Below are 15000 nucleotides of genomic sequence, written 5' to 3'. Positions count from 1 at the left end.
GTGACATTCAGTACTGCACCTACCACCAACAGTTAACAATAGATTCACAAAGGCAATCAGCACCTTCATCTGGCCTCACGACTCAGTTTGACTCAACACAAAAATCCAGGCGTGTGGGGCGGCGGCAGTTAAAACTCTCTTCTATTGGTCAAACCCCTCAGTGTTTCCACCAGTGCTGCCTCCATCATGAACATCAGATGGCAAAGCCCAAATCCCAACCATCAGACCCATTCTGCTGCTCCATCAGGAACACTGGGCTGGTCACATCTCGTGCATGGAGGGCAAGGGGAAACCCAGAGCAGTGGTCTGCACTGAGCTGCGTAATGGAGACTGAAACAGAGGTGGGCTCACCAGATGCCGCAAGGACCAACTCAAAATACATTGTAGGGCCGTGTATGTTCCTGTGTGTGTGTGTGTGTGTGTGTTACCCAATGGGAAAGTGGGGTATGATTCAGTGAGTGTGTGTGTGTGTGTGTGTTACCCGATAGGAAAGTGGGGTATGATTCAGTGAGTGTGTGTGTGTGTGTGTGTGTGTTGCCCAATGGGAAAGATGCGTATGATGCAGTGAGTGTGTGTGTGTGTGTTACCCAATGGGAAAGATGCGTATGATGCAGTGAGTGTGTGTGTGTTACCCAATGGGAAAGTGGGGTATGATGCAGTGAGTGTGTGTGTGTGTGTGTTACCCAATGGGAAAGATGCGTATGATGCAGTGAGTGTGTGTGTGTGTGTGTGTTACCCAATGGGAAAGTGGGGTATGATTCAGTGAGTGTGTGCGTGTGTGTGTGTGTGTGTTACCCAATGGGAAAGATGCGTATGATGCAGTGAGTGTGTGTGTGTGTCTTACCCAATGGGAAAGTTGCGTATGATGCAGTGAGTGTGTGTGTGTGTGTGTGTGTGTGTTACCCAATGGGAAAGTTGCGTATGATGCAGTGAGTGTGTGTGTGTGTTACCCAATGGGAAAGATGCGTATGATGCAGTGAGTGTGTGTGTGTTACCCAATGGGAAAGTTGCGTATGATGCAGTGAGTGTGTGTGTGTGTGTGTGTGTGTGTGTTACCCAATGGGAAAGTTGCGTATGATGCAGTGAGTGTGTGTGTGTGTGTGTGTGTGTGTGTGTTACCCAATGGGAAAGATGCGTATGATGCAGTGAGTGTGTGTGTGTGTCTTACCCAATGGGAAAGTTGCGTATGATGCAGTGAGTGTGTGTGTGTGTGTGTGTGTGTGTTACCCAATGGGAAAGTTGCGTATGATGCAATGAGTGTGTGTGTGTGTGTGTTACCCAATGGGAAAGTTGCGTATGATGCAGTGAGTGTGTGTGTGTGTGTGTGTGTGTGTGTTACCCAATGGGAAAGTTGCGTATGATGCAGTGAGTGTGTGTGTGTGTTACCCAATGGGAAAGTTGCGTATGATGCAGTGAGTGTGTGTGTGTGTGTGTGTTACCCAATGGGAAAGTTGCGTATGATGCAGTCAGTGTGTGTGTGTGTGTGTGTGTGTGTGTTACCCAATGGGAAAGTTGCGTATGATGCAGTGAGTGTGTGTGTTACCCAACGGGAAAGTTGCGTATGATGCAGTGAGTGTGTGTGTGTGTTACCCAATGGGAAAGTTGCGTATGATGCAGTGAGTGTGTGTGTGTGTGTGTGTGTGTGTGTGTTACCCAATGGGAAAGTTGCGTATGATGCAGTAGGCTACATTAGCTGAGACGGCCAATAGTTCCAGGAGAGTGGAGCATAAACTCAGACCATTCACATCTTTAGCACGAACAACCTTGAAAATCTGAGGCAAAGGGGCTGGAGAGGAGAGGAGAGAGAGAGAGAGAGAGAAAACACTCATGACAATAACTCCACACTTTTGAGCAACTGAATAACTTTGGACTCTGTGAGTGTGAGTGAGAATGAGAGTATGTAAACTCACATATTACAGCCAGTGTGAGCTTACCTAAGACAGTCCCCACAATGATCCAGATTCCCATTATCTTACTCAGAGTTATCTTCAGACAAGGTACTGCAAGCACACACACACACACACACACACACACGGTAAACAATAAAATACCTTTCAGACATAATATTTACAGCTCTGTTGTGCCGGCAGCAAGCACCAGAACATGACCTGCGAGTTTGTAACTATTCTAAGTGCCAGGAAAAACGTCTCGACAAGTTTTTAAACAGCAGCGATGTATCGGTTTTACTTACTAACTCTGAATGAAATGATGGTACAATACTGACAAAAGCAGTGTGCGGAGAATCCCAGAGCGAAGTTTATGGGAAGACATTTTGACATGAATTCCAAACCACTTATTAGGGTGGCTGACCTGCCAGTGTTGAAGTTGTTGTTTCAACCAGATGGAATTTAACAATTTAGGCTACATATCTCTCTGACAATGCTCAGTCTTTCCCAAGAGAAGACAGGTCTCACCATGAGCAATGTTGAAATGAAGAAAAAAGTGGTCGTAGCATTTTTCCGGCATAAAATAAGTTAGCAAAAATTCCTTAAACGTCGACATTTCCTCCTGCTCCGACGTGGCCATGGTTCAGCTCCTCCTGTCCCCACCGACCCAAACTGAGGGCAAGTTTTAACTGGTCTCTGATCAGCTGTACCCACAGCTGCGAATTAATTCATTTCATATCAACTCCCCGTAGTAACTGAAGTTCATCGTTTGTAGCTTTAGTTCATTTTGTCGAGGTTAACACCATTCAGTTCAAAAGGCAACATCACAGTGCACCAATGCAAATGTACAATTAGGCTATTTGTTACCGTGAAAACATCGAGATCCACTAAGGTTTTCACAATAACTTTTGAGGTTTGTGTCTGCGAAATTCAGAATCCCAACTTTTAAGTGAATTTTATAAACTTCTAACACGGAAATGGCACAATAAAAATCCAGTATGTCTGCTTGATACATCGCCATATGACAGACCTATGGTTTCCCTAGAAATGTTGGTACAATAATGCCACTGCTCGTATAGAAGTCAAGTTTACGATTCTGCGTTTAACCCGTTTTGAACAATGCGCCACAGCGTCAATGTTACAAAGAGCTGATGTGACGGAAGAGAGTCTCTCTCTCTCTCTCTCTCTCTCTTTCTGTTAATGTATGATTGACCCCCCTCCCGCACGCAGTCATATAGACACTGTCTGTTTCTGGTATTCGTGAAAGTTCACAGTCCACACTGATGGTTTTGTTTGGATTCTCCAACACTAAAGCAAACACACCACGCACACCCATAATCTGTTCCCTTTCCAAATGAGCCCAGAGAAAAAGCACATACATTACACACACATATGTGTACATAATGCACATACAGGGACTGCAGTCAGATCACAGGTGCTGGAGTCAAAGCAGGGAATCTGTGTGGATACAGTGTTTAAAGGCGTTTGCTAATAACTGTCTTACCTTTGGAAAAGTACCTGACATGAGGTTCTGTGAGAGAAGTTTGTAGGTTTGTTTAAACATTACTAAAACGGAAGTCAGATAAGAGGGGAAGGTGAGGTCGACCAAACCTTATCATTAAACTCACATTTATGACCTTGAAACTGTAAAGAGACAAATACATTCCATACAATACAAAATATATTTCAGTACTAGTTTTCCATCTGCCTCTTCCCACACTTTTTAAATTAAGCTCTGTGATTTTTGTTACCCCTTATTAACAGCGATTAATGTTGTTGTTTTTGTTTTTATGATCATATGAAAATGTTATTTTATTTATGACTGTGTGAAAATGTTGTTTTATATATGATCAGCCCTTCACTGTCTGGCTGTGGCCTTTATAAAATGACAGTAAACCTGAGTGTGTTGCTTATGCAGGCTGCTCAGGTGTGAACAGTGGAGCCCTCACCTGTGTGGCTGTCTAAGGTGGCTCTAAGGTGACTCCCATTTCCCCCTCTGTTTACCTCTGTCAGAAAAACTGTCTCATATGGACAAACTGCTCCCTGTTTGCAGCTCTCAGTCCAACACCCTGGATGCATCTATTCTGAACAAAGACCTTGTTTCTTGTTTTATTTTTTTCTGTTTTGTTTAGTACTGTGATTTTGTAAATGCCATAAAACCTCATGATGTGTTTTGCTGAAAATAACAAATAAAACTAAGTCCCAGACCAAATCTAAATCTGAACATAAGTGTGTACGTGTTGATCTGTAGGCCAGAATCAAATGAGCAGGGCCTGCTCATATTTAAGGCCTTTTCTTCCTTCAGTAACCAATCAAAACTGACCCTGCAATTAATTCCTCCCTCAGTAACCAATCTAATACAACCTAGCAGTTGTTTATTCCCTCACTAACCAATCAAAAACAACCAAACAGTTACTTCTTCTCTTAGTAACCAATCAAAAATGAGCAGTTATGGACAGTTTTCTTAAAACGGAGGATTTAGGTGCTAAACAAGAAACAGAAAACACACACACACACACACAGACACACACACACACATACACATACATAATATTAACAGACAACACTGTAATCTCAGAAGGATGAGGGTTATTACAACTCTAAGAACAGTAATGTCTTACTTGTTTGTGTGGTTTTAGTTGTCTGTGTGTTTGTGTGGTTTTAGTTGTCTGTGTGGTTGTTTGGTTTTAATTGTTTGTGTGGTTGTGTGGTTTTAGTTGTCTGTGTGGTTGTGTGGTTTTAGTTGTCTGCGCGGTTGTGTGGTTTTAGTGTCTGTGCGGTTGTGTGGTTGTGTGGTTTTAGTTGTCTGTGTGGTTGTCTGTGTGGTTGTGTGGTTCTAGTTGTCTGTGTCGTTGTGTGGTTTTAATTTAGAATTCGATGAGTATTTTTGTCAGTAGTAGTTGCTAGTATAACATGGTCTGAACTTGTAATGACGGAACATGTTTGCTTTGTCATTACTCCTAATGTCATTATTTGAACAGCATCTTCATTGAGGAAAGACACATCATGTCAAACATTGTTTTTCTTTGAAGTTTGTGGCTTGACTTTATATGATGTCTATATGCCCTTAGCACTCATGGATCAAGAGAAAATAATATGAATCTATGTGTCAGGTTTACATATGTATAAAGATAAAAATACATATATGTACAGATGTGTGTGTCACGTATAATCTGGGTCCCTCACATGTGTGTGGTGTGCAGCACTCCTGTGTGAATGCAGCGTTTTGTATCTGTGGTAACAAGGCATACGGATTGTGTAAAATGAACTAGCACTGTGTGTTAGTCATTCTGTGGCACGCCTAAGTATTTATTACCCAGAGTCGCTGCAAGTTCATGTCTACTTATATAGTCAACAGCCACTAGGGGGCGCCACACAAATAACTCCCAGAGAAGTAATGTGGAAGTTATGCAACCAATCCTTAGGCAAGTAGCCAGTGTCTGTGCACTCAGATGTATTAACATGAAAAGGGCGACAGTAAAAAGGCTAAAAGGAGAGCATTCCAGATACTTCACTGTGGTGAATACGGTGTGTACCAGGGCTGAATAACGCAATGTTTGAATGTTTATGTTATGTATTTGTGTATGTTGAGTGTCAGTTCTGTGGTTGAAACATTTCACTAAAATGGTCATCAACTGTTACCATGGGTAAAATAAAATAAAGCAGAGAAGAGATTTGTAAAGACTGGTGAACTCAGAGCCCAGTATTTCTGTCAAATACTCTAATGGTGATCTACTGTATGTGTACATGGCGTAGTCTGTAAATGCTATCTGATTCACAGGCACGCGCACACACACACACACACACACACACACACGCCCACACACATATGCACACACAGGTCCACCTCCTATACTTAATCTTCTCTCCTGTTCTGCCTTCCCACTCGACGTTGGAGGAAACAGGGAAAACATCCACACAAACTTACGTTAATTTTCTAGAACAGCATTTTTTTGTAATTAGTTTTCTAGAACAGTTATTTTTTCCTGTTTTCCCATTTCAGTATTATTTTACTTGCTGTTTTTCCTGAGAATTTTTCCTCTGGTTTAAAATCAGAGAAGACCAAGTAATTTTTTTTTACCAACACCTTTTATTGAGTTTTCTAAAATCAGCAGGAGAACAGCATGTGTACGGGGAAGTGCTCACGATGCATCGCTGGGATCTTATACCCACTGGCTGTCACTTCCATCATTTGTAATATCCTCCTGTTTTTCCCAGGCTGGGACGTGAAATATGCCCAGAATGGCCAGCTCACAGTGCAGGTGAAATACATGGGAGGACTGGTCGGAGGAGGACTAATGGTGAGAACAATATTTTCTCTTCATAAAACAGGTTACTCTGTGTGTGTGTGTGTGTGTGTGTGTGTGTGTCTGTGCGTGTACTTGTACAACTACCCTTGTGAGGACCAGTTTGGGTTTTAGACCTTGCGAGTGTGGACATTTTGGGAAAGTGAGGACATTTTGGCTGGTCCTCACTTCTTCAAAGGGCTGTTTGAGGGTTAAGACTTGGTTTTAGGATTCAGGTTAGAATTAGGTTTAGGTCAGGATTAGGGTTAGGGTTGGGGTTAGGCATTTAGGTGTGATGGTTGAGGTTAGGGTAAGGGGCTAGGGAATGCATTATGTCAATGAGTGTCCTCACAAAGATAGAAGTACAAGTGTGTGTGTGTGTGTGTGTGTGTGTGTGTGTGTCTGTGAGAGAGCGAGAAAGAGAGAGAGAGAGAGAGAGAGAGAGAGAGAGAAGAAATGAAATGAAATTAAATGAAGTGATGTGATGTGATGTGATGTGAAGTGAAGAAGTTTTGTCATATTTTTATGACTGGCATATCATACTGTTCACAGATGAATATGACCGATATGATCACAGAACCATGTATTCATAGGAGTATGTGCCTTATCCCCAGAGCACATCACACATGAATATCATTAAAGTATTATGAAGTCTTCATCAAGCACATCTCTGTCTGTCTATGTCTCAGGCAGATTACTGTGTGTGTGTGTGTGTGTGTGTGTGTGTGTGTGTGTGTGGAGACTGGATGTGTATGTGGTGAGGGAATAATCAGAGGTTCGTTTGGAGTGAAGCAGACAGAGGTTTAAACCTCTCTACACACAAACAGGAGCCTCTCTGACTGAACACACAGAACATTATGCCTCACCATCTTAAACCCCATAATGTGGCATTTTACTGAGCTCCTGAATGATTATTAGATTTGATTATTGGCCAAAGTTAAGTTCTGTGCTGCACTGTTGCTATGGCAGTGTTGGCTTGTGGTTTATCTGGATATCTGACATGTAATCAGGGAGTGGACTGGGAGTGGCCCAGAGACTGGTGAATATGAAACGGAATGACCCCTGAGATCTGACATTATCTGGATTATTCCAGAGGGACACACCATTGTTCAGAGTGATCTGACTGTGGTGTGTGTATTCAGAGTCTACACGCTGAGACTATGTGTGTGTGTGTGTGTGTTTTTAGAGTCTGCATGCTGACAGTGTGTGTGTGTGTATGTATGCGTGTGTGTGTGTGTATGTAGATTCTGCACACTGAGACTGTATGTGTGTGTGTGTGGTTTGGACACTGGCATCTTTGTGTGTGTGAGTGTGTCATGTGTCCTGGGTGAGGTCTCTGATTAAAAGCCTAGTGTAGAACAGAAATTTCCCCTATGCTCACAATAAAGTCAGAGACAGCTCCAGGTTTATCTGCCATCACACTCAGAGCCATGAACAATGTCTTTCCAGAATGCAGGTTTTGTCTTACAAACACTCTCTGTCACTCTCTCTACTGTAAATGAAGCTATAGACAGAAAGATATGCTTGTATGTGTTATTAAACAGAAAAAACTACATCACTTTCTTCTCTTTCTTGCTCAGGTGTTGATCCCAGCACTTTACATCCATCTGACAGGGACAGGGGGCTGCTGTGCAAACCGCTGTGGGGTGAGTTACACAATACACTAGCGCCACAACTACTGTTAGCACGGCTACCACTCCCACAACTACCGCTACTGTAAGCACGGCTACAACTCCCACAACTACCGCTACTGTTAGCACGGCTACAACTCCCACAACTACCGCTACTGTTAGCACGGCTACAACTCCCACAACTACCGCTACTGTTAGCACGGCTACAACTCCCACAACTACCGCTACTGTTAGCACGGCTACCACTCCCACAACTACCGCTACTGTTAGCACGGCTACCACTCCCACAACTACTGCTACCGCTACTGTTAGCACTGCTACTGCTACTGTTAGCACGGCTACCACTCCCATAACTACTGCTACCGCTACTGTTAGCACGGCTACCACCCCCACAACTACTGCTACCGCTACTGTTAGCACGGCTACCACCCCCACAACTACTGCTACCGCTACTGTTAGCACTGCTACTACTACTGTTAGCACGGCTACCACTCACACAACTACTGCTACCGCTACTGCGATGAACACAACAGTAACGACAACAGAAAATTTCATTTGTGTATACCATAGTCATAACTCAAAGTACTTCATAGAACAGTAACACAACAAGAAATACAAATGAAAAAGAGGTTTAAAAAGGAACACACAGAAGAAAAAAATAACGCAATTTAAAGTATGTTTAAAAAAGGGTATAATGAATGGGAACCGAGGTGTAAATGTGTCCGCGCTGTTAGCCATAGGAGCAGACACACTAAGATCATTGATCTGGAATGCAGTCAATAACTGAGGTTGTCCCAGCGGGACGACCATGCAAACCACGCAAACCACGCCTAAAACCGTATCTGTATGAATTTGTCAGAAAACCGTGGTAAAGTTCATCTTCCTTCTTATGTCCCTGTAGATGTTCCTGTCTATTGCTTTTGCAGCATTGGGCGTAGCTGGCGCCCTCTACAGCTTCATTGTGGCTTTGCTAGGCCTGATACACGGCCCATACTGCAGAGGTATCCTACTTTGGGGCACTCCCTTCGAAGACAGGTGAGTTATATATAAAAATGACTGCAGTAATGACTGCGTTGTGGTAAAAGCCTGCCTTGTACAGGAAATATTAATGTGAGCCCCCTCATTTGGCTCTCTCCCTCTGCGTGTGTGGATGTGCGTGTTAGTAAGGGGAGTTACCTCGGGCATCATGACCAGTGGAGCAAGTGCATGGAACCCAAGAACGTGGTGGAGTTTAATGTGGCCCTGTTCTCCACTCTACTCATCACCAGCAGCCTGCAGCTGGTATTCTGTGCCACTCAAATGATCAACGGACTCTTTGGCTGCCTCTGTGGCACCTGCAGGAATAAAGAGGTGAGATGGCAAAGTAGAAGGCGGGCATGACCCTGACACTGGGCAAGAAGGGCTCAGTGCCCTCTGAATGTGGGTTCTTTTAGTGTGAGAGTATTTAACAGATGGTAAAGGAGGACAGGTTGTGAAAGTGTTTAATGGTAAAGGAGGACAGATTGTGAAAGTGTTTAATGGTAAAGGAGGACAGATTGTGAAAGTGTTTAATGGTAAAGGAGGACAGATTGTGAGGGTATTTAATGGTAAAGGAGGACAGACTGTAAAAGTATTTAATGGTTAAGGAGGACAGATTGTGGAAGTTTTTAATGGTAAAGGAGGACAGATTGTGAGGGTATTTAATGGTAAAGGAGGACAGACTGTAAAAGTATTTAATGGTTAAGGAGGACAGATTGTGAAAGTGTTTAATGGTAAAGGAGGACAGATTGTGAGGGTATTTAATGGTTAAGGAGGAGAGATTGTGAGGGTATTTAATGGTAAAGGAGGACAGATTGTAAAACTGTTTAATGGTAAAGGAGGACAGATTGTGAAAGTGTTTAATGGTTAAGGAGGACAGACTGTGAGGGTATTTAATGGTAAAAGAGGACAGATTGTGAAAGTGTTTAATGGGGAAGGAGGACAGATTGTGAGGGTGTTTAATGGTAAAGGAGGGCAGATTGTGAGGGTATTTAATGGTAAAGGAGGACAGATTGTGAGGGTATTTAATGGTAAAGGAGGACAGATTGTAAAAGTGTTTAATGGTAAAAGAGGACAGATTGTAAAAGTGTTTAAAGGTAAAGGAGGCCAGATTGTGAAAGTGTTTAATGGTAAAGGAGGACAGATTGTGAAAGTGTTTAATGGTAAAGGAGGACAGATTGTAAAATTGTTTAATGGTAAAGGAAGACAGATTGTGAGGGTATTTAATGGTTAAGGAGGGCAGATTGTGAGGGTATTTAATGGTAAAGGAGGACAGATTGTGAGGGTATTTAATGGTAAAGGAGGACAGATTGTGAGGGTATTTAATGGTAAAGGAGGACAGATTGTAAAAGTGTTTAATGGTAAGAGAGGACAGATTGTAAAAGTGTTTAAAGGTAAAGGAGGCCAGATTGTGAAAGTGTTTAATGGTAAAGGAGGACAGATTGTAAAATTGTTTAATGGTAAAGGAGGACAGATTGTGAGGGTATTTAATGGTTAAGGAGGACAGATTGTGAGGGTATTTAATGGTAAAGGAGGACAGATTGTAAAAGTGTTTAATGGTTAAGGAGGACAGATTGTGAAAGTGTTTAATGGTAAAGGAGGACAGATTGTGAGGGTGTTTAATGGTAAAAGAGGACAGATTGTGAGGGTATTTAATGGTAAAGGAGGACAGATTGTAAAAGTGTTTAATGGTTAAGGAGGACAGATTGTGAAAGTGTTTAATGGTAAAGGAGGACAGATTGTGAGGGTGTTTAATGGTAAAAGAGGACAGATTGTGAGGGTATTTAATGGTAAAGGAGGACAGATTGTGAGGGTATTTAATAGTAAAGGAGGACAGATTGTAAAAGTGTTTAATGGTAAAAGAGGACAGATTGTAAAAGTGTTTAATGGTAAAGGAGGACAGATTGTAAAAGTGTTTAATGGTAAAAGAGGACAGATTGTGAAAGTGTTTAATGGTAAAGGAGGACAGATTGTAAAATTGTTTAATGGTAAAGGAAGACAGATTGTGAGGGTATTTAATGGTTAAGGAGGACAGATTGTGAAAGTGTTTAATGGTAAAGGAGGACAGATTGTGAGGGTGTTTAATGGTAAAAGAGGACAGATTGTGAGGGTATTTAATGGTAAAGGAGGACAGATTGTAAACGTGTTTAATGGTGACGGAGGAGGCAGATTGTGGAGACTCTGCTCCGTCACAGGTGGTGGAAACACTCTGGGCCTGTGTGTCCACACAGCTCATGTTTAATCTGCTCTCAAGGTTGAGTGGTATTCACAAACAGATGGTATATCCAATTATTATGCCAAGGCTGACCTCAGTTCAGATTGGAATTGAGAATACTCAATAATTCCTATTCTTCCTATTCTTCTCAATTCTTCTATTCAAATTTAATTTGAACTGGAGTGGAACACTCTATAAGAGATATAGACAATGCGAATAAAGAGCCTAATACATCAGTGCCAATCAAACATAACACAGGTTATTATATGAACACATGTATGTAGACACTGTATTATACATAACATCCTATATAGATGTAATATATATATAATGTATTGTTACAGGAGTGAAACCATTGATTTTCAGATTCCTTGAATGAATGGTCAAGAATAATGTATTTATGTAATTGTTTTAATCAATTTTGTAATGCAGCAGAAATAATGCATTTCCCAGAATGCACCATTTTAATCCTTCACATATCGGCCTTCAAAATGAAATCAAACTAATACACAGATTTTAGTTTTGCAGTGGACACGCGGTGTTAATAATCCTTCAGAAGTTAGGCAATTATAGCCTATTAGAAATACAAATATTAAATTAAAATACAGAGTGCAAATCATGGTATCACATGACTGTATATCAGTGTATATGTATATGATTCCTGGGTTAGGGTTAGGGTAAAGGGTTATAATCTGCCAGTTTGATTGGTGTGCACGTGTTTTGAATTTTGCTGAATGACCATCACTTCCTGTCATTTAAATTCCAATGACAATCCCACTGCCGGTGGGTGTGGCTAATTCAGTTCAAATGCAAATTTGTGAATTGATTGAGTCAGTTCCAAAGTTCTGAACGGAGCCCAACCTTGTTTGACATGTTAATTTACACATTAACGCCATCTCTGAGGTTCTGAATGCATCTCTGAGGAACAGATAACTAATCCGAGGAATGCCACCCTTAACAAACAGACCCTACAGCTTTCTTACAACATAACCCTGCTTTCCTACAACATAACCCTGCTTTCCTACAACATAACCCTACAGCTTTCCTACAACATAACCCTGCTTTCCTACAACATAACCCTGCTTTCCTACAACATAACCCTGCTTTCCTACAACATAACCCTACAGCTTTCCTACAACATAACCCTGCTTTCCTACAACATAACCCTGCTTTCCTCTCAAGTGAGTGTGAGAGTTTTATCATTAACTGGTTAAATGTCTTACTCCCTTTCACCCTCCAGCTCAGACTGGTCTCATTGTGGAGGGACACAGCAGGAAAAGAGAGAGACTTTACACAAAGTGCCAGTCAGTCAGCATTTCACAACACAACTCCTGTCCTCAGTTAACTACCATAACCCAACAACACAACTCCTGTCTTCAGTTAACTACCATAACCCAACAACACAACTCCTGTCTTCAGTTAACTACCATAACCCTGCAACACAACTTCTGTCCTCAGTTAACTACCATAACCCAACAACACAACTCCTGTCTTCAGTTAACTACCATAACCCTAAAGAGAGATTTTTGGCTGTGATGGTAGGCTGTCAGTATTGTAATAATTAGCCTACTTCTCACTGTAGACAATAGGACTGTGGAAGGTTGATCTAAATATAAACATAACTCTTCACTGTCTGGCTGTAGAGTCCATTAACCGCCCTTTTTTCATCTTGCAGGTTTTGTAAATCTTCTCTGTGCGCTCTGGGTCACATGCCAACAGTAGGCTCTCTGGCGCCCCCTGGTGGATTAGCTTTCATAATTGTAATGAAATCAGTGCTATTTCCTACTCAGCTTAAACTCATTAACAGCAAGAATGAATACAAAACACAATACACACAGTGTAACTTTTAATGCTGTAAATTTATTTCTTAAATACACTAATACATTTTTCAATAAAAGCCGACCTCTTCTCTCTGTATAATTACTACAAAAAATCAAAATAAAAATTAAAATCCAGTTTATATAAAACTACTGATCTGTTCAAGATTAAGTCAGGTCCTGGGTTTCATTTGTTCTGACTGAAGCTGAAATGGACTGAAGTGTGTGTGTGTGTGTGTGTACACTGGTGTAGAACTGTGGAATCAGTGTGTCTGTGTGTCTGACTGGCCTATGTAAATGTTTCATTCTGAGGCAAAGACTTGCTCATGGAGAATTTAAAAACAAACAATTTAAAAACAAATCAAATTTAAAAAAAAAAAACATAGACATACGAGGCTTTCATAACACACCGCACATCCTCACAAAATCATCTAAAGGCTTAGATGAGTTCCACAGCTACAGAACTGTTCAGGGACCTGAAGCACTGACACACCTGAACACCCCAAATCTGTTCAGGGACCTGAACCACTGACACACCTGAACACCCCAAATCTGTTCAGGGACCTGAACCACTGACACACCTGAACACCCCAAATCTGTTCAGGGACCTGAACCACTGCTGTTCAGTCAGAGCCAAAAGGCCTGTGATGAGGATAAAAAAGAGAAAAGGTCTCACAACTGAGAGTGTAGCTCTCTCTCTCTCTCTCTCTCACACACACACACACACACACACATGCATGCACGCGCACACGCACAAACACATGCATGCACGCATGCACGCGCGCACACATACACACACACAAACACACACACAGTACACATTCTGTGTCCACAAAACCTTGCATATGAAACATCTGAAAATGCAGCTTGAAAACAGTGTGAAAATGCAGCGTAAAAACAGAATGTGACAATCTGCATGAAAACCAAGTATGAAAACGCAGAATGAAAATGTGAATGTCTGTTTGGTGGTTTGTAATAAGTCTCAGGGACACAGATCACTCACTTGTGCAAAATCCATCGTGCTCAACCACTCAAAGTCTTAAAGTGGAGTGAATGTGTAAGCTCTTAAAGTGGAGTGAATGTGTAAGCTCTTAAAGTGGAGTGAATGTGTAAGGTTTTAAAGTGGGGTGAGTGTGTAAGGTCTTAAAGTGGGGTGAGTGTGTAAGGTCTTAAAGTGGGGTGAGTGTGTAAGGTCTTAAAGTGGAGTGAATGTGTAAGCTCTTAAAGTGGAGTGAATGTGTAAGCTCTTAAAGTGGAGTGAGTGTGTAAGGTCTTAAAGTGGAGTGAAGGTGTAAGGTCTTAAAGTGGGGTGAATGTGTAAGGTCTTAAAGTGGGGTGAATGTATAAGGTCTTAAAGTGGAGTGAAGGTGTAAGGTCTTAAAGTGAAATGAAGGTGTGAGGTCTTAAAATGGGGTGAATGTGTAAGGTTTTAAAGTGAAGTGAATGTATAAGGTCTTAAAGTGGAGTGAATGTGTAAGCTCTTAAAGTGGACTGAATGTGTAAGATTTTAAAGTGGGGTGAGTGTGTAAGGTCTTAAAGTGGAGTGAATGTGTAAGGTCTTACAGTGGAGTGAATGTGTACGGATGTCAGAATAGTCTGGACAAGGGCCCCAGAGCTGCCAAGATAGAGATGATATGTCTCATCCTACTGAGTACATACTGAGGGTTCGAGCCCAGTCCGCCTAGGTGCAGGGGACAGACCGTAATGGGAGTGTGGGGGTGCTGTCTGTAAGAGTGTGTATGACTCTAAAAGAGAGACACAGAGGAAAAAATATAAAGCTAAACATAAGGCAGGGAGTAATTTCAGCTGTCAAACTGCTCCATCATTATCTTGCGGCTGGCCTCGTATCCCAGGAAGAGAGCTCCGTTGGCTGGGAATGTCCGGATCATGGTGGGAGTCAGACCAGAGTACAGGGCGCGGACACCTACAGTGGTGAAAAGAGAATAAAAGGTAAAAAATATGGAAGGTGCTGCAAAGAAAGTAACAGGCCAGACATTTGGAGTATCGGTTAAAAGGAAGTAAAAGGTAACAAAAGTATCACACACTAATAATTCAGTCCTGGGTCATTCCGTGTCATTTCAACCAAACTGGGAAAATCTTTCCACCACACCATCTCAGAATTGGCTGATAATTTTTCATCTTGAAGAA

At 41.9% G+C, this 15000-nt stretch overlaps 3 protein-coding genes across 4 annotated transcripts in view; 1 reads left to right on the top strand and 2 right to left on the bottom strand.

Annotated features, from left to right (window-relative positions):
* LOC115828546 (mannose-P-dolichol utilization defect 1 protein-like) overlaps window positions 1-2949 on the bottom strand; it is a 9181-nt gene extending 6232 nt beyond the window's left edge. Inside the window, exons 1-3 of the mRNA XM_030792568.1 lie at window positions 2415-2949; window positions 1935-2000; window positions 1654-1786 (exon numbers count right to left, since the gene is read on the bottom strand). Coding sequence (XP_030648428.1) covers window positions 1654-1786; window positions 1935-2000; window positions 2415-2526 — 311 coding nt within the window. The 5' untranslated portion in view covers window positions 2527-2949. The remainder of the gene's footprint in view (window positions 1-1653; window positions 1787-1934; window positions 2001-2414) is intronic.
* A 2849-nt stretch (window positions 2950-5798) lies between these two features.
* On the top strand, window positions 5799-12985 carry tm4sf21a (transmembrane 4 L six family member 21a). 2 transcript variants are annotated; one of them, XM_030792752.1, is made up of 5 exons: window positions 5799-6187; window positions 7753-7818; window positions 8705-8838; window positions 8967-9153; window positions 12711-12985. In XM_030792752.1, exons 1-5 carry the CDS (start codon window positions 6011-6013, stop codon window positions 12717-12719), a joined length of 573 nt encoding a protein of 190 aa, XP_030648612.1. In that variant the 5' UTR covers window positions 5799-6010; the 3' UTR covers window positions 12720-12985. The 2 variants fall into 2 exon arrangements, with proteins under 2 accessions (XP_030648612.1, XP_030648610.1); XM_030792750.1 differs by lacking the exon at window positions 12711-12985 and having other exon boundaries at window positions 8967-9243.
* A 1669-nt stretch (window positions 12986-14654) lies between these two features.
* The window catches only part of slc25a15b (solute carrier family 25 member 15b), a 9971-nt gene continuing 9625 nt past the window's right edge, over window positions 14655-15000 (bottom strand). Inside the window, exon 6 of the mRNA XM_030793048.1 lies at window positions 14655-14776. Coding sequence (XP_030648908.1) covers window positions 14655-14776 — 122 coding nt within the window. The remainder of the gene's footprint in view (window positions 14777-15000) is intronic.

This window comes from Chanos chanos, chromosome 15 (genome assembly GCF_902362185.1).
Source record: "Chanos chanos chromosome 15, fChaCha1.1, whole genome shotgun sequence".
NCBI lineage: Eukaryota > Metazoa > Chordata > Actinopteri > Gonorynchiformes > Chanidae > Chanos > Chanos chanos.
This window is presented reverse-complemented; position numbering and strand designations above follow the sequence as displayed.